This window comes from Triturus cristatus, chromosome 4_2, assembly GCF_964204655.1.
Source record: "Triturus cristatus chromosome 4_2, aTriCri1.1, whole genome shotgun sequence".
NCBI classification, from domain to species: Eukaryota; Metazoa; Chordata; class Amphibia; order Caudata; family Salamandridae; genus Triturus; species Triturus cristatus.
In genome coordinates this window covers 152,578,703-152,601,843 of record NC_140586.1, presented here as the reverse complement: position 1 = coordinate 152,601,843, position 23,141 = coordinate 152,578,703, and the positions used below count along the sequence as shown (strand labels likewise).

The 23,141-nt window shown below is 45.1% G+C and overlaps 1 protein-coding gene across 2 annotated transcripts in view; it reads left to right on the top strand.

Moving 5' to 3' along the window:
- The window catches only part of RACGAP1 (Rac GTPase activating protein 1), a 43,117-nt gene that overhangs the window by 8,463 nt on the left and 11,513 nt on the right, over nt 1-23,141 (top strand). For both annotated transcript variants that reach the window (XM_085600873.1, XM_085600874.1), the window contains exons 2-12: nt 8,250-8,341; nt 9,919-10,121; nt 10,350-10,483; nt 12,063-12,132; nt 12,591-12,644; nt 12,923-13,000; nt 14,822-14,936; nt 15,815-15,945; nt 16,080-16,244; nt 16,647-16,742; nt 17,829-18,027. In XM_085600873.1, coding sequence (XP_085456999.1) covers nt 8,250-8,341; nt 9,919-10,121; nt 10,350-10,483; nt 12,063-12,132; nt 12,591-12,644; nt 12,923-13,000; nt 14,822-14,936; nt 15,815-15,945; nt 16,080-16,244; nt 16,647-16,742; nt 17,829-18,027 — 1,337 coding nt within the window. The remainder of the gene's footprint in view (nt 1-8,249; nt 8,342-9,918; nt 10,122-10,349; nt 10,484-12,062; nt 12,133-12,590; nt 12,645-12,922; nt 13,001-14,821; nt 14,937-15,814; nt 15,946-16,079; nt 16,245-16,646; nt 16,743-17,828; nt 18,028-23,141) is intronic.

The window sequence follows — 23,141 nt, the reverse complement described above, 5'->3', positions numbered from 1 at the left end:
TCAAGAACTAGGCCTTCCACATTTTGCAGTAGAGTTGTATGGTTTAACTGGAAAAAAAAAACACATCACAAGAATTCGCTTGGCATCGTCCGGTCAAGGGCGTCACTGCAGCCAGTTTAATGTGCACAGAAGCTCCTGCCTCAGACATTTCCAAAAGAGTAATGGCATACTGAGCAGCTCTGGTGTCGTTTGCCAAAATTAATGCTCTAAAGGCCGCCCCCGGGGCGCTCATGCCAGTGTTGTGCTCGCAGGGTTCGCATGCGCTCTGTGTTCCAGGGGACCGCCATACCGCTGGCGGTGGATTGAAGCTTGACACGTCCCAGCTCTTAACATTTTAACAATAGGTGGATACTTGAGGTCAGAATAACTGCTTCTTTCTCCTGTCGCTCTACGACTTCCTTTAGCCCCCCGGCTGCAGTATCAGGGCGGCCTGGCAAGTAAGGACACGGCCCTGCAGCCTGCCAGCCACCGACGAGCTGGCTACCCCTGCCCGACGTGCGATCAGACGCGGCGTTTCCGTCCCAGGCAGCTGCCAAACACGGAAGAGGAGCTGTAAAACCGGCACATCGCCTCCAAAGCCGAGCCCTGGGCACCGGCGGCCCCCCGCGCTCAGCAGCGATGTGTCCACCTCCATCCAGCCCAGTCCCAAGCCGGGGTCTCATTCAAACGCGACTGACGCCCTGAGGCACCTGCAGTGATGCATTAATCAGTTTGCCTTTGTTGAGCACCACTATACAACTCTCTCCCAAAACAACGCGACACAACTGCACGGCCCTCCCCCATCCTCGCTCCCTCCTGCACTACTAAGAGCACTGCAAATAGCCGGCACCTCTCGCATCGCAGCGCCACACGATCCCAACCCCCAAAATAAACGTCACGCCGCTGCACCGGGACATTCCTGCCGGACCGTCATCACTGGGGAAGATGAGCAAGGGGGTGGTGTGTGAGGGAGCCAAACAGGGGAGGGCACTGCAGTCTGGAGTTAAAAGGCAAAAAATGAAAGGGTTCGGAGCTTTAAAGCAGATTTAAGCATAAGCTGGAGTTCTGCACAACTGATGACTATTAACAAAAAAAAACGCCTCCCAAGCATTTCGTGTTGCAACCTGCACGCTTGTAAATCAAGTCCTTTGTGAGACTCGCTGGAACAGAGCGCCCCGGGGCTCTGCAGAATACCAGCCGCAGAGGTAGGGGCGGCTGCTGCTGCTTCTCTGGAGGTGGGGTGGTAATGAGACAGGGCATTTACAGGGGGGCCCCTCTTCTTCCAAAAGCCCATGCCGCCACCAAGCCGCACTCGGGGGGAATTCCCCCCCACCGCCCCCCAGCAGAGACCATCCCCAGCCCCCCAGACGGCTTCGGCAGAGACCACCCAAGACCCACCTGAAGGCAGCCAGAGAGCCTTCCCACCCGAGGCTGGAGGAGATATTCCAATAAAAACTTTTGCGCTGGCATTGTTTTTCACTTATGTTGACCCATCGTCCTAAAAACTCTTCGAATGATTCCCAGGCAAACGCGTGTATATACATACTTTACTGCCCCGTTTCTGATTACTATGGGGTAATCAGGCTGTGTCCGGTGGGCTGTGCTAAGAGATCAACTCTCAGCCCCTCCCTTCTCCTGGACTCTTCCTTCCCCCCCCCCCCCCCCCCCCCCCCGCACCCTACGCTCCTGCCTGGGTTAAGTGAGACCCTCGGGGTCCCGGCGTCAATTTATTTTGGAGGATGCCCAGGTGAGTCAGCAACTAAATTCCTGATCTTTATCAGAAACAATTTAGTTTGTGTTTAGAGCTCCGTAACGGAGCCAATAATAATTATTTAAATAATGCTGTATTAGAAATCGTAGCTGTCTTTCATTGAAGTGTGTGTGTGTGTGTGGCTGTGTGTGGGTGGCTGTGTGTGTGTGGCTGGCTCTGTGTGTGTGTGTGTGTGCGTGTGTGTGTGGCTGGCTCTGTCTGTGTGTGGGAGGCTCTGTGTGTGGGAGGCTCTGTGTGTGGGAGGCTCTGTGTGTGTGTGTGGGAGGCTCTGTGTGTGTGTCTGGCTCTGTGTGTCTGTGGCTCTGTGGGTGGCTTTTTTTGTAGGTGGCTATATGCGTGGTGGCTCTGTCTGTGTGTGGGTAACTGTGTGTGTGTAGGTGGCTCTGTGGGTGGCTCTATTTGTGTGTGGGTTGCTCTATGTGAGTGACTCTGTGTGGGTGGCTCTGTGTGTGTGTGGGTGGCTTTGTGTGTGTGGCTCTGTGTGTGGGTGCAAATGCAATAGGTCTCGCATTTGAGAGGGATTAAGCTGTTGACATTGTAAATGACAATGCCGTTTCTTTAAATGTTTGAAAAACAAAAACAAAAATAATGTCATGAGCAATGCCAATAGCTCTAACTTTAACAATGCCGAGACCATTGCATTGTAAATGCTTGTTTTTTTTTTCCCCTCCAACCATACCAGTTATCTAAGAAGACCTGACAGGGAACAAACGTAAATTAGAGTGGTGTGTGCCCCCCTAGGATGCAACTTTTCTGTAATTAATTACCTAGGCAGTGCAAAAATAAATGTTGCCAAAAATATCCTCTTTCTGCTTGTCACTGTAAAGTTAAAGAGCAGAAGAAAAAAGTTAAGTTTAGTGTTCGTTCTTTAAACAGCTACTTTAAATATTCTCCATGACCTAAGTTATTACAGTTGAGTTCTGACCTCATTAAAGTAGCCAATTATATAGAAAATATAGGCAGGCTTTTCTGCAGGGTTTGCCGAATCCCATGTATTATGTGCTTTGCAAGTCAAACAGAAAGAATATGCTATGCATGCATATTTAAATGTATAGCACACATCTAGTTAAAAAGCATTGCTGCACTGTACAGCAAATACATTGTATAAAGGTGGCAGGGACTGGTTACTGCTGGAGATTTGGTGGGTGGGTATACATTAATGAGTACACTGCAGGTGAAGGAGTAGTGAGGGGATTGGTTGGGTATTGTGAGGGAGAGGTTCTCCTCACACCCTATAAGCCAAAAAGCCCCCCCGCACTAAGGCGTTAAAGTAGTGTATCAACTTCTTTTCTGAAGCAGAACCTTGTTCCAGTCTGATTCTGTATGTTTTGCAAAGCTCTCTTCCAATCTTTAATTGTCATCAGTTACGATGGGTTGGTGTTATCGTCTTTACTCCAATGAGCAAGTATTACTAGTTTTTAGAGCAAGTACTGGAAGCTTGTGGAGCTGTTTGACATTTGGTGAAATTCTGTTAAATATATGGAGACAAGAGGTGGTTATTGCATAAAGGGCTCTTTCGGCTGTCATGTTGTGGGGAGACTGGCCTGTACAGCATTATTGATACTGCATCAGCTCTTTCGATGTTCCTGCTGTCCAGTCCCATATAGCAGTCTCTGGTTCAAGGGTGCTCTACTATACTCAACGGGACCTGAACTGTCTGTTTCTAGCGTACTGTGCCCCTCCTTCCCTCCAGTGTGTTATGTTCATGCTCTGGAGTCTCTTTAAGGGGCACTTGATCTCAAAAACTAGACCCTATTTATATGCTGCAAAGTGTATTTACAGGAACTATTTGATTAAAAAAAAAAAAGACACCGACCATTTTTGCAGAGCATAACAATATTGTGTATGGACTTTGAAACAGTAGCATACAATAAAGCAAAATTCTGTGACAATAATTCTTACCTCGCTGTAATCACAGCAGTCATTGCCCAATTGCATGTGTGCCAGCTGGCCTCTTAAGGAACTTTTCCTGAGATTACAGCCTTGCCTGATACTTTACTGTCCCATGAGTTCTTACTATCATGGAGTATATTTTCCCCATGTGTTCTTGTTGATGGTGGGAAAACATATATCCACATCTACCCTGTGGCGACCAGACCACGTCCACCAAGCAGGATCAGTGCAAGCACACTGGTGCAGGACTCTTATAGATGGCCAGAGTCAGGAAATCAGACTCTGAAAAGACTTGCACACCACAAACTTCAATTCCACAATAGTTTACAGTGCCAAAGCTTTTCATGCCCTCGGGGGCTTCGTCACAGTCTGATTACAACTACACTGTGCCCCATCACCATCGGAGAGAGGGAAAGTCACATGGCTAAGTAAACATCAAAGTAAATGCGAGCTAGTGGTGTGCCAATCATTACACCAAATTACATTTCATGTCGCAACTTCATATTGCATATTTGTGGACTTCACAAATGAAATGCGATTGAATAACCATATATTTTTTTTAAAAGCAACATGCTGGTGTAGCAGATTAATTTTTGTGGCAGTGTACATAATGCCCCAACATTAGATTATCGCATAGAAAAGCTAAACAAGCATTGGCATTGCCAATAGGTCACGCTTTTGGGACCTTATAAGTATTTAGTTATGCAGCACAATATCCTTAGTGCAAAAACATCAACTGTTGCATGGCTAAACGCTTATAAGGTACACGGTTTAGCCATGCAACAGCTGATGTTGTTGCACCAAGGATATTGTGCTGCATAACTAAATACGTATAAGGTCCCAAAAGCGAGACCTATTGGCTATGCCAATGCTTGTTTTCTTTGTCTAAAAGCACTCCATGAGGGTGCATGTGTTTCCCCTGTTCTCTGTGTTTTTCACTAACTCCAGCACATTTGCTCCATTAGGTGCATTAAGTTTCCCCCTTCAGTGTTTCCCCTCTTCTCCCTGCGTATTTGTTTCTATAACACTACAAAAATGTAATTATCCACAACTTTGTCCTTCGAGGCGCTCTTATGTACGCTTTTGCTTTTACATTTTCACCCTCCGAACCAGTCTGCCATAGTCCACAATGCCGCTCTCTTGTTCATTTGCTTAAAACTCCACTCGAAGCTTTTGGAAAAGACGTTTGATCAAGAAAGTAAAAAATGTTTAAATATGTTGGATAAAACAGTGGGAAAGCGGCTATAAATGGCATCCTAAATACATGAACTGATTGTGCTCAGCAAATCGAAGATAGCTAAGATGAAAAAGAACTAGCAAAGCAGGCACGTTTCTGGACAACCACGTGCTCCGGTGTCGTGTGGATTTTCAAACAACAAAACTGAAGAAAGACTAGGAAGTAAAGCATTTCCAGTCCAATCTTGATCACCTGGTAAACTGAGCAGAGGTACATACAAAAAGAAAGACCTTTGTGTGAAGTATAAGAAAGGAGTCCTTTTAATTAAAGCCACAAAATAAATTTGAAGACTTTTCCAGGGGGAAGATATTTCTGAAAGCAATTTTTAATGAGGAGGTGGGAAAGCAGTTGATGGCCGTGAGTTAGGCGCTCACAGCTGAGATATATTGTTATCTACAGCTCATGAGCTAAAATTGTGGCAGAGCCAGCTCAGTCTTAGATCGTTCTGAGGTCGGTGAATTGAGTACTAATAAGTTGGGTATGAACACCACTATTTGCTACGTTGAGAAAAGGCAAAAGTACAGCATAAGAAGCAAACTAGTAAAAAAGAAAAAATTGACGACGGGCAAATTCAATTTTAGTGAAGTTATTATTTATTTATTTTTATTTGCTTCTGTCAAGCTAGACAAAATCAACAGACACTGATCATGTCACTGACGACTAACAGAAAAGAATCAGTTGCTTAAGGGACGCCCTTAAACAACAATGCTCTGTACAAATGGCTCGGCACGTTTGCACTTAATCGGTCTACAGGTAGTTTTGCATGTCATCTCTTCCCAAGAATTCTAGAGAATGATTCCACGCTCTAATACTCATGCCAAACCGGAGAACTGGTTGACTGTTACTGGTCTGGTTGGAAGTATGCAGATTAGATACAAAGACACGTAAACATGTCTTAAACAAGAGAAGCTCTGGTCCCAGCACTGTCTATCAGAAAGAGTTGGCATTTATCAACAAAAAAGGGAAACCGAAGCAGCCCCTTTGTTGTTGGCAGCTCCCCTGCCCCGGGTAAGATTTACAACATACTCGCTCTTATAACTTTTGTAAGTCAGTCAAATAAGAAAGCATTTTCACGATACCTGGCACCAAATGCATGTAGTCTCACCAGGAGCACAAGTGTAACACTTAGGTGTGGAATTGGGAATAACCATTTTCTATAGAGGGTCTTTCAGGAGTCAGTCACCATGCAATGAGAGCACTGAAGTCTGTAATGCTCTGTGACTCCCAGACAAGATATGTTCAGGTTCTGGTTCACCAGCACTTGTTCTAGCTTGGTGACCTCCAGTTGATAATGAAGTACCTGCTTCTGAATCAGCTGGGAGGAATCGGGAGCAGACCCACTAAATCACAAGTTACTCTCCTGCTTGGAGTCATACTTGCCTCCACGAGTACTTGCAGTAAGATAAAGCATTTTGAAGGCTTAAACAAAAGCCACTGCGACAATGAACAAGCATTGGCAAAGTCAATCGGTCCGACCGTGACAAACCTGTATTTTTTTTAATTACTTTAAAAAAAACCTATTTAATAGACAATACAACTGCTGCCATTTAAGGATGGTGTTTATTATTTGGCACATAAAAATGGAACCACTGCAAGAATAAATTAAAAACAAATATGAGATGTAAGCATAACTGCCAATCAGCCCTGGCAGTGAAGTGAACTGCTTTTAAGGTGTACATGCACATATGAAAAATCATAATGCTGCCACTCACAGTGAAATAACTAATGGCTGAAGAGTGCTGATCCACTGTCCCATGCAGTAGGCTGTGGTGGACAGAAACAAAAGTGAATGGCACGTGAACACACCACTATGAGAAGACTGCTGACTGAAACCCCCCGCTCTACATACATTTACGTATGTGATTTTATTTTCGGTTTTATATGCAGCTGGTCTTACAGCTAACGTTGTCTTGAAGCCAGGTGTAAAAATAAGGAAATAAAACAGTTCTCGTTAAAGAATTTTCCATGCACTGTACCTTCCAGGAGATGGAAAATGTTACCCCATACCAAGTCCAAGTCGCTACGGTTAGCTCCACGCACGGGCGAAGACGTTTCGAGCAAATGTGTGTGGGGAAGGAGCTTATGTGGGGAGGAACTTGTGTGTGTAAAGGAGAGGGATAGAGATGTACTGCTCTTCTTGTACCTTCCCTTTAGGCGAAACAGTACTGCTGGCAGGCTTCGCGCTGCTAGACGGAAGAGTGGCAAGGGAACACAAAGTGAAGGTCCGCAAAAGGCCATCGAAGCAGTCGAATTCAAAACAACTCGTTGCGAGGTGTGGCACACATTATGTAATGGAAGCATTGGCAAAGCTAAGAGCTATACCTCTGCCAGCCTGTGATTTTCATTATTTCCCTTTTGCAAACACATGTGAAAGGCTTTAAAAGTGTAAATTAGTAAAAAGTCAAACTGCAGCCATCTTAAGGTACAATAAGTTTGCAAAAAGTAACAAGCATTGGCTTTCACGGCCTGTGAAAGTGATCTCGATCAAAAACAGATGGTGGCCGCTCCCGTGAACGCAAGCGCTAGGCCACCAAAAGGCTGTGGCAGCACTTTGAGAACCACACACTAAATTTATCGCAGAGCAGCGCATGCGCTGGCTCAGCGAGACCTAAAAAAATAAATGGCAGTGCATCATATTCATGTCAATTCACATAAAGGCGGGGGAGGACATGTCAGCTGAGGTGCAAGTCAAATGACTTTGTAGATAAAACCTGTCTGTTGAATCTGTGTTCACTGAGGTCTCAAAGCTATTAGTACAGCAGCTATTGTGTGTGTGTGTATATATATTTTCATGTTCACACTCGCTCTTTGGGCCCGCAGGTTAAACTTGTAGCAGAATATTGTATACATGTCCTGTTTAAGGAAGAAGTATGGAGTGTGGTGTCATTTGAGGGAAATACAAATTACCAAGCCTAGAGCACCAGCTTTAGAAACAAAAAAACAGTCCATCCTTCCCTAATTGATTTAAAAGGCTGTTACCAAACCAGTACTGAGTATTGCGCTCACATTTAACTCCTACTTGCCAAGCTTCAGTTAGTCTGCAAGTGTGTCTGACCTGACTGCCCAAGGCACTTGCTGTGCTTTGTAAGAAAGGGCAGTGTAGCGGGGTGACTGCACAAAATTGGGTTCTTCAGAGATTTCACCCATGCCAACTAGAAGGAATATGGTGCTCAGCAGAGAGACGGATGTTTTCAACACGAGACTCTGCAGACCTTTGTGGAATCTGAAATCAGATGACATTCCTGTGTTTCCTTCTCCAAGGAAAGTTCTCAAGATGTTCACTAAAACTGTACACTTTTTAAAATCTGCAGCTGTGGCATTGCTGCCTCCTTCAAATCAGAGTAACTGACTGTCCACTGCACATTTCAGGGAGATGGCAATGACGACCATGATGAATCTGCGCAATCTTTTCGAGCAGCTGATCCGCCAGGTGGACGTGTTAAATGAGGGCGTCGAACCCCGTAAGTGTTCTATTTTTTGGGGGTGGTGATTGTCTGTTCATTAGCTGTATTGAAAGTCTTGGTACTTTGTATGTTTTTGATGGGGCTATTTGGTCAAAAGAACATTGGAAAGATCTCTATTGCAAACAGAAGAACACAAAGGAGTTGTGTCCTATTTTCAATTTCATGTAAATATGTACATCTCACGTCTGAATGCTTAAGTGAGCTACAAGTGCAAGTATTGTACGTGTACACCTGTCTTCTGTAATAACCACACATCGGGTGCAATACATCGATGACTTAATGGTTCTCTTGAACTGTTGCCTGCCTTACCATCACTGCTTTTGGTACCATCTGGTGCTCTTGTCAAGTGTTTGGTTAAAGTCTTATCTGCTGAAGAAATATAAGAAAATACCAGTGAAGCACGCATGAAATAAAGTGGACATGTGAGCATGTACAGAGTGGTGTCCTGAGACTTTATTCTGAAAAGGATTTTTTGCAGGTGTGTTGCATTTGATTGGTCTGCTGGAACAAGTGATCAATTTATGATCAAGTATCTGGCAGTGAATACAAATGTTTATTGTATGGTCAGTTCCACTCTACATAGTTCTCCCTTCCATTTTGTGCAACTCATTGGGACTCTGATCTGACACAATTCTATTTGTTCTTTGTTATGCTGCAACTATTTGTAAAAGATTTTAAATATATCTCTGGTTCTTTAGACCATTAACATAAATTGATATTAACTTGCATTATAATTACTAGATATGTAACTGGATGATTCATGCTAAGGACTTGTCCATGCCCGTTGAATGCCAGTGGCACTGTGTGTTGGTCTGTAAGTCAGGAGATGGTCAAAGGCACACAATGGTCCCTCCCTTGGTTTTCCATTTTCATGGACACTAAAAGAAGCCCCTCCTGTTATCGCCATTCGAGGACACTTTCCGGTACAGTTTAGCAGAGATGTCAGGTACTGTAGCAGAGCAGTTGGGTATGTTTTAAGGGTTTTCACTTGGCATGCTGTCGTGCAGCTGAAGTGGAATTCCTTACTAGAAAAAAAATAGTCCTTACAGGATGGATTGATCCCAGTGTTTTTTGGCTTGAGAGTAAGCTGTAGTACGACTTGCACAACACAGTTAGGTTGTGACATGCTTATACTAGAAACATTAGGATGTGATGAGGTTGTGCAAATGGTAGTTCAGCAAAGTCATCTGAGTAGGAGAGTGGAAGGGTGCACTTGTTCAGTGCGCTCGGGGTCTTTTGTGGTTCCAGATGGAGAAGAAAACACGTACATTTTTCTTGCACTCCATCTTTCAGTGTCTAATACAGGGGTTGAAGGTCTGCCGTTTATAGTGGGCTCCAGCATCAACACGGTGACACGTATCAAATAAGGTGGCTCTGTATATAGGAAAGAAAAGGGTTGGACCCTGGTGGGTGGACATGTACATGGCTGGAAAGAGGTTGCTTGCTTTTTAACAAATTATCTTTTCAGTCGCAAATCTGTTTCAACAGTGCCTGTGTCTGCTTGACTGCACCCTTTACTGCCTTTGTTGGCCTATTTTGGATCACTGAATTGTCACCCTTTTTCTCTGCTCCAGAGTTTATCCAGCTGGCCAAGACATTTGATGAATTCCGAAAGAAATGGCAAAAAACTGAACAAGAGCTAGGCAGGGCCAAGGAGGCCCTGATGAAGACTGAGACAGAGCGCAGTGCCCTAGAGGTGAAACTGAAACATGCTCGTAATCAGGTGGATGTGGAGATCAAGCGGAGGCAGCGTGCTGAGGCAGACTGTGAGCGACTGGTGAGTACAGCCATGAAGACAGCATCTACCTCCTTCAGACATACTTATTTGATGAGGGGAAAAGTGGTCTATTTTATACTTTTAAAAATGACTTTACTCTTTGAACAATCTCGTTGTTCCTGTACATGTTTTATAGGCTCCTGAGCCCAAGGATTCTTCTCTGAAGCTCTCCTCTTTTGGATTATGTGATTGTCCAGCTGCCCCTAATTCTTTTTATGTTTATCGCAGGAGCGCCAGATCCAGCTGATTCGGGAGCTGCTAATGTGTGATGCCTCTGGCTCCATTCAGCTCAGCGAGCAGCAGAAGAATGCCCTGGCGTTCTTAAATAATAACCGCACTCGCTCATCGGACGGTGCCAAAAGGTGTGTGTGTATATTTTATTTGTTTGTATAAGCACAGTGAATCACTAGTCTGGTTCAGGAGTGCTTCTGAACCAGATCAAAGTTTTGGCGTCCGCTCCAAATCATGTGATTCTGGGCAAATAAGTAATTTCCCCTTGCTTAAAAAATTAACGTGACCTTGTGTAATATAACTGGTGCTCGTCTAAATCGCTCTAATACCTCTGAGTCAAGTTTGGGCTAAAAAAAATTAAAACACAACAAAATAGAAAATGCACAGGAACACTTCAGTAGAATAATGGAAGTTAATAGATTGTTTGAGACTGGTTGACAATTGCTAAGCCTTGGCATATCCAACTAAAATCCATGTACATGCTCTTGGATGATGAAGCGCTTTCTCATCTGACCATCACTGCCCTGGATTTTCAAGAAACAGTGGCTGTCTACCAATTGACTTGATGCTGCTGCTTGAAACTCAATTCTGGTTTTGCCAGCTACTGTAAGCCAGTCCCTCTGCCATGCAACCCTTGATAGTGTCCTGTATGTTCAATGGAGCATCATCGCTTTTCTCATCCACTTATAGGTGCCTTATTTTGGGTGAGACCTCTCTGGTCGCAAAAGGTTTTACATTCACTCAAAGACATACTCTGATTTTTGGTGTAGGTTAATCTGTAGCTTTAGTCTCAACTAATAAAGGGCGGAGATTTACGCTGTCACCTGGTATTTGTCAAGCAATACAAAGCCTTTAAAACACTTTTACAGGGGTGGCAAAGACTGTGCAGTCTTTGAACTCTGGGGTAGAATCTGACAATTCTCGGTGTATATTTTTGTTCATTCCAATTACAGAATTCAGGTTTCTCAGTCTTTATTGTGGCTCCATATGTAGCTAACACTGCATTCTACTTCAAAATCCATTAACCGCACAGTTTTGTGATATTTGCCAGCCTGTCACTGCCTTTGGCTCCAAGAATAAATTGCCATTCCCAAGCTGTAAAGCCAAATAATTTTTTTAGTCCCAAACTTAAAATGTTTCCATTTTAATACCTTGGTGTTGGTTTGCTGGTTATGATGAGTGACGCCTTTTGGTATTTTTTATAATGCCCACTCTAGTGCATTTGAAAATTTCTGCTATTTCAGAAGCGCTGGTGCAGGGGTTTTGACTAAAGTGTCTACACAATTTAATGTTGATATACCATTTTACTGGGGCTTCTTTCTGACCAGAGTCCTTGCAATTTGAATGTGCATTTTGTTAGCTTGTGTGACCTATTTTTATTAACAGTAAACCTGCCCTTGCATAATTATGCGTTTCTAGTAGAGTGCTGGCTTTGACTAAAAAAGCTGCATAGGCCGTGCTTAATTATCTCCAATGCCAATCCGGTTCTTTAATTGGTTGTTCAGTCTGTGCAAGCATGGTTGATAACCAGCTCCCCAGGCACCCACAATGCTGCCAACCAACCATAGTCTTGCAAAATGTTTTCTTTCAGGTTCAGTTTTAAACCCAATTGCCTGAAACCTGTAGCTGAGATCAGACATCCACATATACATGTAGGTGTTAATGCTGTGAAGATACAGCCACTTTTTATCTTCCACTTATGTTTTTTAGGTTGTCCACTATTGATGAATCTGCCTCCATCCTCTCGGATATCAGTTTTGACAAGACTGACGATTCTGTGGTAAAGTGACCTTTATATGCATGTGGTGGAGTGGGCATGATTGGACATATCAGTATGATGGCACGAGTAGAAAATAGTTTTCAATTTATACCAGATGGCAATGGAATGTAGTAGAAACAGCCACTACTGGGATCAGTGCCACGCCAACATGTTGTGATGGGTAACCCTGATTGTGTATGAGGATTTTACGGTTGAAATGTTGTTGCTTCAAACGGAGCCTTTAGTCTTTTTGTGCCTTGGCAAAAAGTGCTAGTAAAGTGACTTGTGCTTATTGAGGCATCTGGTGCACCACAATTAGCTTATGAAAGTTAGCTGAGTCGGTGGTCAAAAATCGCAGCTGTGACCTGAATCTGATTGCTGCTGTTACAGTGGAGGGGGTTATCATTTGTTTCTATTTAATCTCTATGATCTTGCCTACTCTTTGCGCAGTGTGGTAATGTCTTCTTTTTGTGTTGTAGGACTGGGATTCGTCTTTGGTGAGAACTGTACGGTTAAAGAAGCGGGAGAAGAGAGTATGTTATTAATCATATAATTGATGAGTTTATGGTATTTGTATGTTGCTGTGTGCATTGCAGCGGTGGCAGTATGTAGGCTCAGCCTCAAGTACTCCATGGGCTTGTCCAAGGAAAGGTCATTGGTGTGCAGCGCTTGTACAGTAAATGAAGACACTACCAGAAAGTAGTTCTTTATTTCTTTGCTTTTCTGTCTGTACAGCTTGATGTTTATTTGGATGTTTTTACTCAGAACCCTTGTACTCTGCCATTACTCGAATTTGTTTCCCTATCTTCAGCGTTCCTCCAGACTTCATACTGAGGGCCCCCCAGGACCTGCTAAGAAGACTCGCTCCATCGGAGCTTCTGCTGATCAGGTACGGACAATTCACTCACTATACAATGTTCTAATTTGTATTTAAGTAATTCCCCAATGCCAGTGAAGGGGTAGCTGATGCAAGGGTAGCTTTGTAGCACAAGTGTAGATGAGACCCGATTCAAAAAGCAATTTGCGTTTCATACTGTTGAAACCACAGTATTTAATCCTTCTACACCTCCACCCATCAATGAAGTTTCTGGGACAGGTGACTCCAGAAAACTTAATTTGGTACTAAATGCCCAAGCGGTACCAAACCCAAATTTATGTTTTGCTCTTTAACACAGTAGGCAGGAGCATCCTGAAGATTGTCTTAATCCTTGTGGCAAGCCTCGAAAGATCGTTCAAAGGAGTATGCTGGTGTCAAAGAAGCAGTGTTGAAAAAAAACGTTCTGCAAAGGAATTTTAAATTTGAGGCAAAATTAAGAAGTTGCCATCCTCCGATTGCTTTGTGGAAGCAGTGCAAGTGCATCAAACAGAATGTAGTATCAATGGGTGACCTCAATTTAATGTAGAAAAGCTCCAACATTGTCTTTAAAATTATCATTAAAAATATTTATTTTTGAATCTGATAAAATATTTAATCATGTGCATTTGTTTGAATGCTTTGTTCTGTAATTTTGTGTATTGTTTTCCCATTCAAATCATTAAAATTGCTTCGGCTAGAGTCCCCAAATTCCAATGAGTCAGTGGGGGTTCCCAGGTTCCAAAATGTATTCAGTGGCGGGTCCCTGAATTCCATTAAAGGTTGAATGGGGTTCCACAGATGTTGAGATTAAGAACCACTGCTTTAGAATACCCTCAGCAGCTACACCGTTGTACTGAGTCTGTATTTGAGGATGTCTGAGTGTGGGTGATTCAGAGGACCATATCTGTTCAAATCTTTTTCACCTCACCCAGAGGTGATTGGACAACAAGGGTAGCTGGTATAGGAATTAAATTAAATGGGGCCATGGGTACTTCTCGTTCCAAGAAGAAAGCCATCATATGTACCCTAAATGCGAAAATATGCAAGTCTAGAGTCCTCTGAAACTATCAAGCAGAGATGTGAACTGAAGTGCCAGTGCTGCCTTCCCTTGTAGAAAAGATGTGTAGATTCTTGTAGAAGCCCATCATTGAAACTCAAGGACTTGTTAAACTTTCACTTGAAGTGTTATTCAGATGGTAAATGTCCCTACATTTGGCTTTAAGGTGAGAAACACAGATTCCTTAGTTTCCAGTGACCTTTGTAAAGAAGCTGCATTTCCATATAGTACTGGCACCAGCATAAAGCAGTTGGGGACATAAAGCTAGTGTAATAATGCATTTAGGTGGGCGGTGCCCCAGTGGGGAATATATAGTGCTTCTTTTGTATTGTGCAACTTGGGAGTGTTCTCGTATATTGGTTCATTCAAACACCTCGGGTAAACCTCTATTGTAGGTCTATGTTTCAACTTTCTAGTAAATGGAAATGTACTGGGGGGGGGGGGGGGATTATTTTGAGTCAAGTACATAAACCCTGGCCATTTAGGACATTAATTCTGAATCAAGTTAGTGTAGGAAGGAAACCAAAAATAAACACCGCCTATTTACGAGGCACTCAAATGTGCCATCCAATAACTATTATAGAGTGATCTGTGGCAAAGTGGATTCAAACCCTTTGATATAAATGGGACAGTCCCACAGTTTTTAATGGGAGGAGGAAATACTGTGAATATGAATTGCATGTTTTCAGTATGAGATTGGTATAATGCGACCCAGACCTTTACACACCTCCCCGTACTTTGCCAACACAGCATTGTTTGATTACATCATAACCTGAACCTTGTTTTCGGTGTTTCAGAATGAATCCATTGTGGCAACGACGACTGTGACGGTTCCAAACAATGGTGGTCCAATTGAGGCTATCTCCACTATTGAGACTGGGCCATATTGGACCAGAAGTCGGAGGCGTACAGGTGAGTTGAAAGGTCAGATGATTCCTTCCAAATGTTAAACATGACGTGCTTGACGTGCAGATTCCACGGGTTAACAAAGTCTAGGGATTCTTGATTGTGCCATAGCTTGGGTGCTAGTTTATTCAGGACTCTTAAATTGTAGCAGCTCTACCCTGATTTTCCCTAAAATATATAATTTTTTTTTTAATGGTTTACCCAGTTAGCACTGTTTGGCATGCCCTCCTTTTTTATTTTTGTGTGTATTGAGCTAGTGTCTCACTGCCTTTCTGATCGTCTACTGTTACATCCTTCAATTTGGGAGGCGCCTGGGTTTTCATAAGTAAGGTATACATTTGGCTAACACTCATCTTCCCTTACTTCTCAGGTGCACTAAATTCACAATGGTATTAATGTTCTGTAACTAATGTGTTAGTGACCTCTGTTCAGAATCGAGTTTATAGTCCCTTGATCAAATCCTGCTATTTTATCTACCTTGACGGTTCACTGTTCTTTGTAGTTTACAAATGATGTATAATATATAAGGACTATATGTAGGGACTTCTGCATAATTGATGATTGGATCAAATTCAAGGGACTTATCAACCTTTGAAACCCGAGTCAGCCCTGCAGGAATTTTAACCAGCCATCTGAAAGCCTCTGGGAAAGATCTTAGTCCACTTATCCTATTGGCTCAATCTGAGTAGTTGATAAACGCTTGTACAGGTACTAATGTTGCCTGTTGAAAGCCTAACACTAGGCAACACAAGATCTGCTATGGACTTAATGAATAGCGAGGTGAGGAAGAAGGTTTTCATTCCAAGGGCTGGGTGAGGGGATTCATTAGCTGTAGCATCAGAGAATGTATTTGGGAAGTGACTTGCTGTTCAATTCTATTTCAGCCAATCTGCAACCATGGAGCAGTGACTCCACCCTGGGTAGCAGGAATTTGGACTATAACTCTGCAAGTGACGGCACCAGAACCCCACAGGGTACAGGGGGAATGAGGTTGCATGAGTTTGTATCAAAAACGGTGGGTGTTCAACAAAGTGAGAGATTAATCATTTTATGGTGTTGCGCTGTTTCTATGCTTTGCAGTGCACTTTAAAAAGACTGTCCTTATTAATTAAAAATGTCTGTGCGTTTTCTCCTCATTTCCATGATCAGGTTATCAAGCCAGAGTCGTGCGTTCCCTGTGGGAAGCGTATAAAGTTTGGGAAGCTGTCACTCAAGTGTAGAGACTGCCGAGTAGTATCTCATCCAGAGTGCCGTGATCGTTGCCCCCTTCCTTGTATCCCAACACTGGGGGGCACTCCTGTCCGGATTGGAGAGGTACAACAGACTTTCTCAAAGTTCAGCCGAGTGAATCATTAAAGCAATAAAAGATGTTAATGCAGGGTGAATCGTGGGCAGAAAAAAAGGCTGCTCGTGTGACTCTGCAAATAATTTTGAGTGGGAGTGTGTGCTAGGAGGATGAATGCAGGAGAAAAAAATGTGTGGGAAAGATGATGGGTGGAATGTAAGAGGAATAATTAAATCTCTAATCTTTAGGGTAAATTTGGTAAGCAATGTGACACTGGGAGATTTGAGATTAAAGAGCACGTAGTTAAAGTATCTCTATTTTTCTTGGCCTCTGAATGGAGTGCTGGGTGTGGGTGAAGAGGGAGTTAACTGTAAAAATTGCAGAAATGTAAACCTGTAGGATATGTCTTAATACCCTCTCTTGCTTTTCAGGGCACCCTGGCTGATTTTGTGTCGTCAAAGCCACCTATGATCCCCTCTGTTGTAGTGCACTGTGTCAATGAGATTGAGCAGAGGGGACTCCATGAGGTAAGAGATGCTGGTGACTTTCCTAAGGTGGCTGGTCAGCTAGGGAAGCTAAATGGTGCCACAAATTATCGGGTGGGAATATAGAGCAAATTTGATGCAGGAACTGATGGTGGCATTGTTTGAGTCTCGAGCTTTTAATTTTGCCATAAGTCAATGGAGACTGCATCATGGGGTTGGAAGTGGGTTGGCCCATGGCGCTTTAAGATGGATGAATTTGTAACCTTTGGTCTCTTGGGAAAGAGAAGGTGAAAGAGACCATAATCAGACCTCAAAAGATGGCATGGCCAATTGAACTATAAGATTGTCAAAGGAGGGGGTTGTAGCAATCTAGCTTCAAGTGGAGGATGGGCAAGGAGCTTAAGATGGTGTTGGACCAGGGATCTTTTAAGCTAGAAGTGTGTTGGCTATGTATGTAGGAGTTGGGTGGTTGGACCATGGACATCGGAGTAGAATGTGGGGTGTGTGAAATGGATACGGTTGGGTAAAGGTCTGAACCATGGAGATTGGGAGGGATTTGACTAGAGCAGAATTGATGGTTGGCACGCAGCGTATCCGGGTCCTAAAACTTGGTAATGGGTTTTGGGGGGGGGGGGGCAGGATAAACTGGGCTTAATACGGGGGATAGATTGGAGGTTGGGCTCGACCATGCACCTGTAAAATACAAGAATGGGAAGTAATTGCTACAGACGCCCGATACAAAGGTGGGCTGGACCAGTGGCCACCTGATGATTACAAACGGTGAGGTGGCAATTAACTTCCTGGGGTGCGGCTATATTACAGTTCATTGAGATGGAACAGGGAGATGGTTGAAAGTGTGAGCTTTGCAGTAGATGGGCAGGGAGAGAACAAGACCTGAGCTCGAAGGGGGAAGTTTGATCGTGGACCTCAGAGTGGGGGGTGTTGGGCCATGAAAAACTTAAGAGAAAGGAGCAGGGTGAAGAGCCTCTAACATGGTTTGGTACAAGGAGTTACATGTGGGAGCTTTGAGATGGGTTGGTGGAATGACTGGAGATAGATTTTTTGGATGCGTGGGCGAAGGGGGTTGATGACATTTGTTTGACTTTGAAGCCTTTCTTTCCCTGCCAGACTGGTCTTTACCGAATTTCAGGATGCGACCGCACAGTGAAGGACTTGAAAGAGAAATTTCTACGCAGTAAGACTGTTCCTTTGCTGAGTAAGATAGAAGACATCCATGCCGTATGTGGTTTCCTGAAAGACTTTCTGCGAAATCTGAAAGAGCCTCTTCTTACCTTTCGGCTCAACAAGACCTTCATGACTGCAGCAGGCAAGCACATGTCTTTTTTAAAGATCCGTTTCTTCAAAAGTTGGTTGGGCTTTGAACGCTTGGTGAATAATGGAAGGCCTTTGGTAACTAATGACATCTACAATACCTGCAATGAAAAGGTCTCAGGACTTTGAAAGGCACAAGGATCATGTAATGAGACTTACATCACACACACAGCCCTTAACTCAGTAAGCCATCTTGCTAGATTGTGCATGAAATTATTTGTCATGAACTATGTGTGTGTGTCCAAACTCTCCTTTAGGAAGGAAAACGCTGTAGGCCAGACTTCAGAGGTTTAGACACAGGCACTTTATTTAATCTTATACGGCCAAATGCTGCAATCAGCAATCCTCTTGCAAAGCGAAATGGTGTATGTAAGGACGGTCCTTGTCCCTAACACTATCCCTTCCACCTGTCTCCTCCACAACCAGTATGGTCCATATGATCTCGTGAAGACAGCGAGATCCTTTGTGTCCCTAGGATCTCGTGAATAGGCCAGCTCATCCGTCCTCTCAGAGTGCTTTGAGATCCAGCCCACGACAGTTGGCACTAGTTGCAGGCCAGCAACGTCCAGGCAAACTCCACCGTGTGATACTCCCTTTCATGGAGCACGACAAGTTCCAAGCCGAAACAAGTCTGCGTATAGTCCAGTTGTAGTCCCTCCTGCCCTAATGATTCCCAGTATTGAAACCGCATAGTATGTCTCTACTCTCAGAGGCTGAAGCCCAGTTAGTTATACCCACCATGGCCTTTGAAAAATCGATCAGTTTGAAAGGCCACCGTTTGAAATGCGCATGCCCTTTCTAATTTTTGTCCTGTCTGCCATCCTACCTCGAGGTTTGATCAACATCTTTAGTGGGGTCAAGACCTTGCCCACTTGGAATGCAGGTGCCAATTCTACCCTGACGTAACTGTCCCAAAAAGGTTCTTCAGAGTCGGAGGTCTACAGTTTCCTGAGAACCCCTAGCTTATAGCCCTTTTTTAGGAATGCAGAGATGTGCTTCCCCCCCCCCCCCCCCCCCCCCCCCCCCCACCAGCACCCAGTTGAGAATTAGGAGACAGGCCGCCAGACACATACGGCTCCTCGCATCGAAATAACCACTTTCCAAAAGTGACATTTCCATCACCCTAATGTCTAACCCACTCCCACCATCAGAGTGGCTTTGCCATTACTAACTCCTTAATAACAAACATCATACTGATGCTGTTCTCCCTGTAGGAAATAATGGTACAGCCCCTCCCTACATCCCCCGCATGCTAATCCAATGCGAGAAGCAGGCCCCGTCGTACTGAACACACCTGGTGTCCAACCACTTTCCTAACTGCACCCTGTCACCAGGGAGAACTCTGATATAGCAGGAGACATGCAGAACCTTGGCACACAGCTTTGTAAACGCCAAGTCGAGTAACAGTAAACTGTGAACACCGGCCCCACCAGGGAAAACCTGTGGCATAATCAATTGGTTGACTCAGTGAACGGCACAACCAGTACTACCAGCCCACAGAGGCACATTTTAGATGCATGCCCCTGATCAAGGTCTTACCCCATGACAAGTGACTTGCAGCTAATTCGAATCAGCCAATCATATATACACACCTCTCTGCAGTTTGTACATGGGTGCAACGCTTTGACACTGCACGCAGTGCCAAACGCATCCAAGTTCTACGGCTAGCATCCAGCGCAATGGAAAACAAAGAGAAAAGCAAAAAGTCTAGGGAAAGCACCCTAAAAAGAGTAATTTCCTATACACATGATAATACTGATCTAGAAAACTGGGAAAGAGAAAAGCGAAAAGTAAAGTCCAGGGAAAGTACCCTAAAAAGGGCAATTTCCTATACACTTGATAATACTGATCTAGATTTGTATTCCCCCCCCCCCCCCCCCCCCATGAGACAACAATCTAGCATGGCCTGATTAGTAGGGCAGTCGCATACTATTAAGTGCCTGTGTACACACAGGCATTCAAAGAGGATTTCTTATTTGAAACCCTCTCACCCAAACCGCACAGGCTCCGGACTTTATCTGTTACCTGCTGTATTTTCAAACTTCAGAGTTACCGTTCACTTCCATAAAGATGCACTTAACTGCAGTTGATACTTATCTACAAAATAGTAAACACCTCCTATCTTCAGGATCCCTATTATCGTTTTTTGCAGGGTGTCAAGCGTTATTCTGCCTAGAGTTTCTCCCACTCCAGCTTGGAATCCCAACGTTACAATATGTTAACCAGGTTAATAGGACCCCCTGAACCCCCCCCCCCCCCCCCTTCCATTCCAACCTCTCCACAAATGCCCTCTCCTATTCCTTTCATGGAAAGTTGCACCTCCAATTGCAATCACTTCACTCAGATGTGTCCTTGAGCTTCAGGCATTAACTCTAGAAGGAGCATTCTTCTAGCTTCATAAAGACCAGGTGGTACTACATACTAACCCTAAATTCCTTCCCAAAGTAGTATCTCAATTGCACTTGAATCAGTCTATTCAGTTGCCAGTATTCTTTGCACAACCCAATTCAGTTGCCAAAAGCGCTTTAAACACACTAGATTTGAAAAGGGCACCTAATTACTACTTTAATAGAACTCCTCCATTCTGAAAGACTCAACAGCATTCTTGCATTCAACAAGCCACACAAAGGAAGAACAATTTCTAAATCGGGCATGTTCTAAATCGGGCACATCACGTTGAATTGTAAAATGTATCCAAACCTGTTAAGCAAGAGATAAAGGAGCTCTCCCTATCCCTCCAGAAGCTCACTCAACTCACAGAAAAGGAGCAACTATGTGTTTCCTAGGAAATCTACCCATGGCTGACTTGTAAGGCAGCTTTGTGGACCCCACACACATATACCAAACGTTATTGTGTAGATGTCCTATCCCGTCAACGAGCCAATGTAGGCCAACCGGTTCTACGCATATTATTTCAAGCAAATGCACCCCTCACAAATTAGCCACCGCTTTGGGAGGGAAACTGCTTCACAGTCTGTGCTAGGCATGTGTATCTACAGCCACACAGGCTATCAAATGGTGAGTGTTCCCCTGTAAGCATGTAGTGCTGTAGATTCATGTTAGAAATGGGATTTCTGGTTGGCTAAGGCTTGCGCCAAAGTCAGGCAGAAACCACCACTCTAGTCAGGGCAAGGAAGTTACACGCCAAAGATAACCCCTGCTCACCCCCTTGGTAGCTTGGCACGAGCAGACAGGCTTATCCCGGAGGCGATGTGAAAAGCGTTTACGCGCGCACCCAGCAACAACACTCAAGGCCCACCACAAAGGAAACTCCACACAAGGTATTATATAAAAATAACCTTTGTATTATACACAACACATTAGATAAAAACACACACTCTACAATGTGCCAACAGGCACGGGCAGAATTTACAAGGGATTATATGTACAGGGGACAGGGCCACATGGACCACTGTCCGGAATTAGCACTTTTTAGAACATAGGAATAATACTGTAGACCATAGCACTTACAATCACTGTAGCACTAAAATAGAACATGTAGCACCCAACCAGTGACTACTGGTATCAGGTAAGTACCACCTACGCAACCCTAACCACCTTAGGCAAATATTGCGCAGGGAATCGGGACCTCACTAGCACCACCTGTACTAGGAGAAAAGCAGCCACCTTAGTATCACAATACCTGTAGGGGTCTAAGCACATAAACACATGATGCCTAAAATACATTCAGAGGTGCAGGAAAGGAACAATGGCGCAAAAACTCACATTAGCCACTATCTGTGGCAGTCCCTAGGCCAACTGGCCTTGAAGGGGCAAGGACGCCCGGTGTCCAACAAAGTCAGGGGCAAGACTGCGCAGGAGGCGCAGTCCAAAACTCAGAGGGCCACAACCTAAACGTTGCAGCTGCCCACTAAGTGCTGGGCAGCTGGGAAAATGAGCGTGGGCACCACTGTGCCTCCCAGAACAATATACAGCCCTGGAGCCACCTAGGCTCTAAAAGAAGGATGCCCCCAAAACAGCGTGGGAGCCTCGTGGGCTCTAAAACACAATTTTGCCCAGCGTAAGGTTGGAGCCTCTCAGGGGCTCAGGAGCACTGCCCCCTTCGTTGGAGCCTCTCAGGGGCTCGAGAGTAAGGCTGCGACGTTGGAGCCTAAACAAATATGCCCCCATTCACGGAGCGGCCCGCTGCCTTCCGGGGCCGCTCATAGCACCAGAGAGATGCCCTCGTGGTCGGAGTCCCTCGGGACTCTATACAAATGTGCCCCGTCGTTGGAGCTTTCACGGGGCTCTGAATAACGAGAATGTCCCCCGCCGTTGGAGCCTCGATGGGCTCGTGCACAAATGTGGGGGGGTAACGGAGCGGCCCGCTGCCTTCCGGGGCCGCTCTGTGCACCAAAAGAACTGCCCCCGTATGCGGTGGAGCCTCGTGGGCTCCCAGGCAAAGAATGCTGGCCCCTAACGTTGGAGTCCCTACGGACTCTAAATCCAGCAATGCGCCAATGCCCCCGGGGTTGGAGCGCACCCCCCAGTCACCGGGCAGCCAGGAGCCCCCCCCCTCCCCCACTCACCGGACTCTTCGCGGCGGGGAAGGCTCACGCTGGTGGGTCGATCTCCGCTGGGCCGATCTGGAGCGGAGCACACAGCGCTCCGACTTCTCTGGACTGCGAGGCTTGGTCGGTAATGCGGAGCCTACGGGCCCCGAACACGAAGGCCACGCGTCCCAGTGCGGGGTGGGCTCCCGCCTGGGTGGGGGACACGGCGCTTCTCCTGAGGGCCCCGGGGTGCAGGGTAGGCTCCTGCCTGCTCCGGGGCTTCGAATCAAACCGCCAGTCTTCGGTGGGAGGCGGGGTAGGCTCCCGCCCTCCTACTTCCTGATCCGGTTGTCCCGGCGGCCCGCCCCCGGCCCGCCTGACTTCCTGGATGTCCCGGGCTGCAGCGGTGATTTTTAAATCTTGGCAATGAGAGGGGTAGGCTCCCTCGTGATAATAAAACAATGTTCCGCGGGGTGGGCACCCGCTTACAGTTACGGCAATGTCCCTGGCAGGTTGGGCACCTGCCAGGAGACTAGGAATCTGCAAATACGGGGCAAACGCCGGGTGGGCACCGGCTTTCAGAAATAAAGCGCTTCTAGCGCTAAGAAAAATAAAA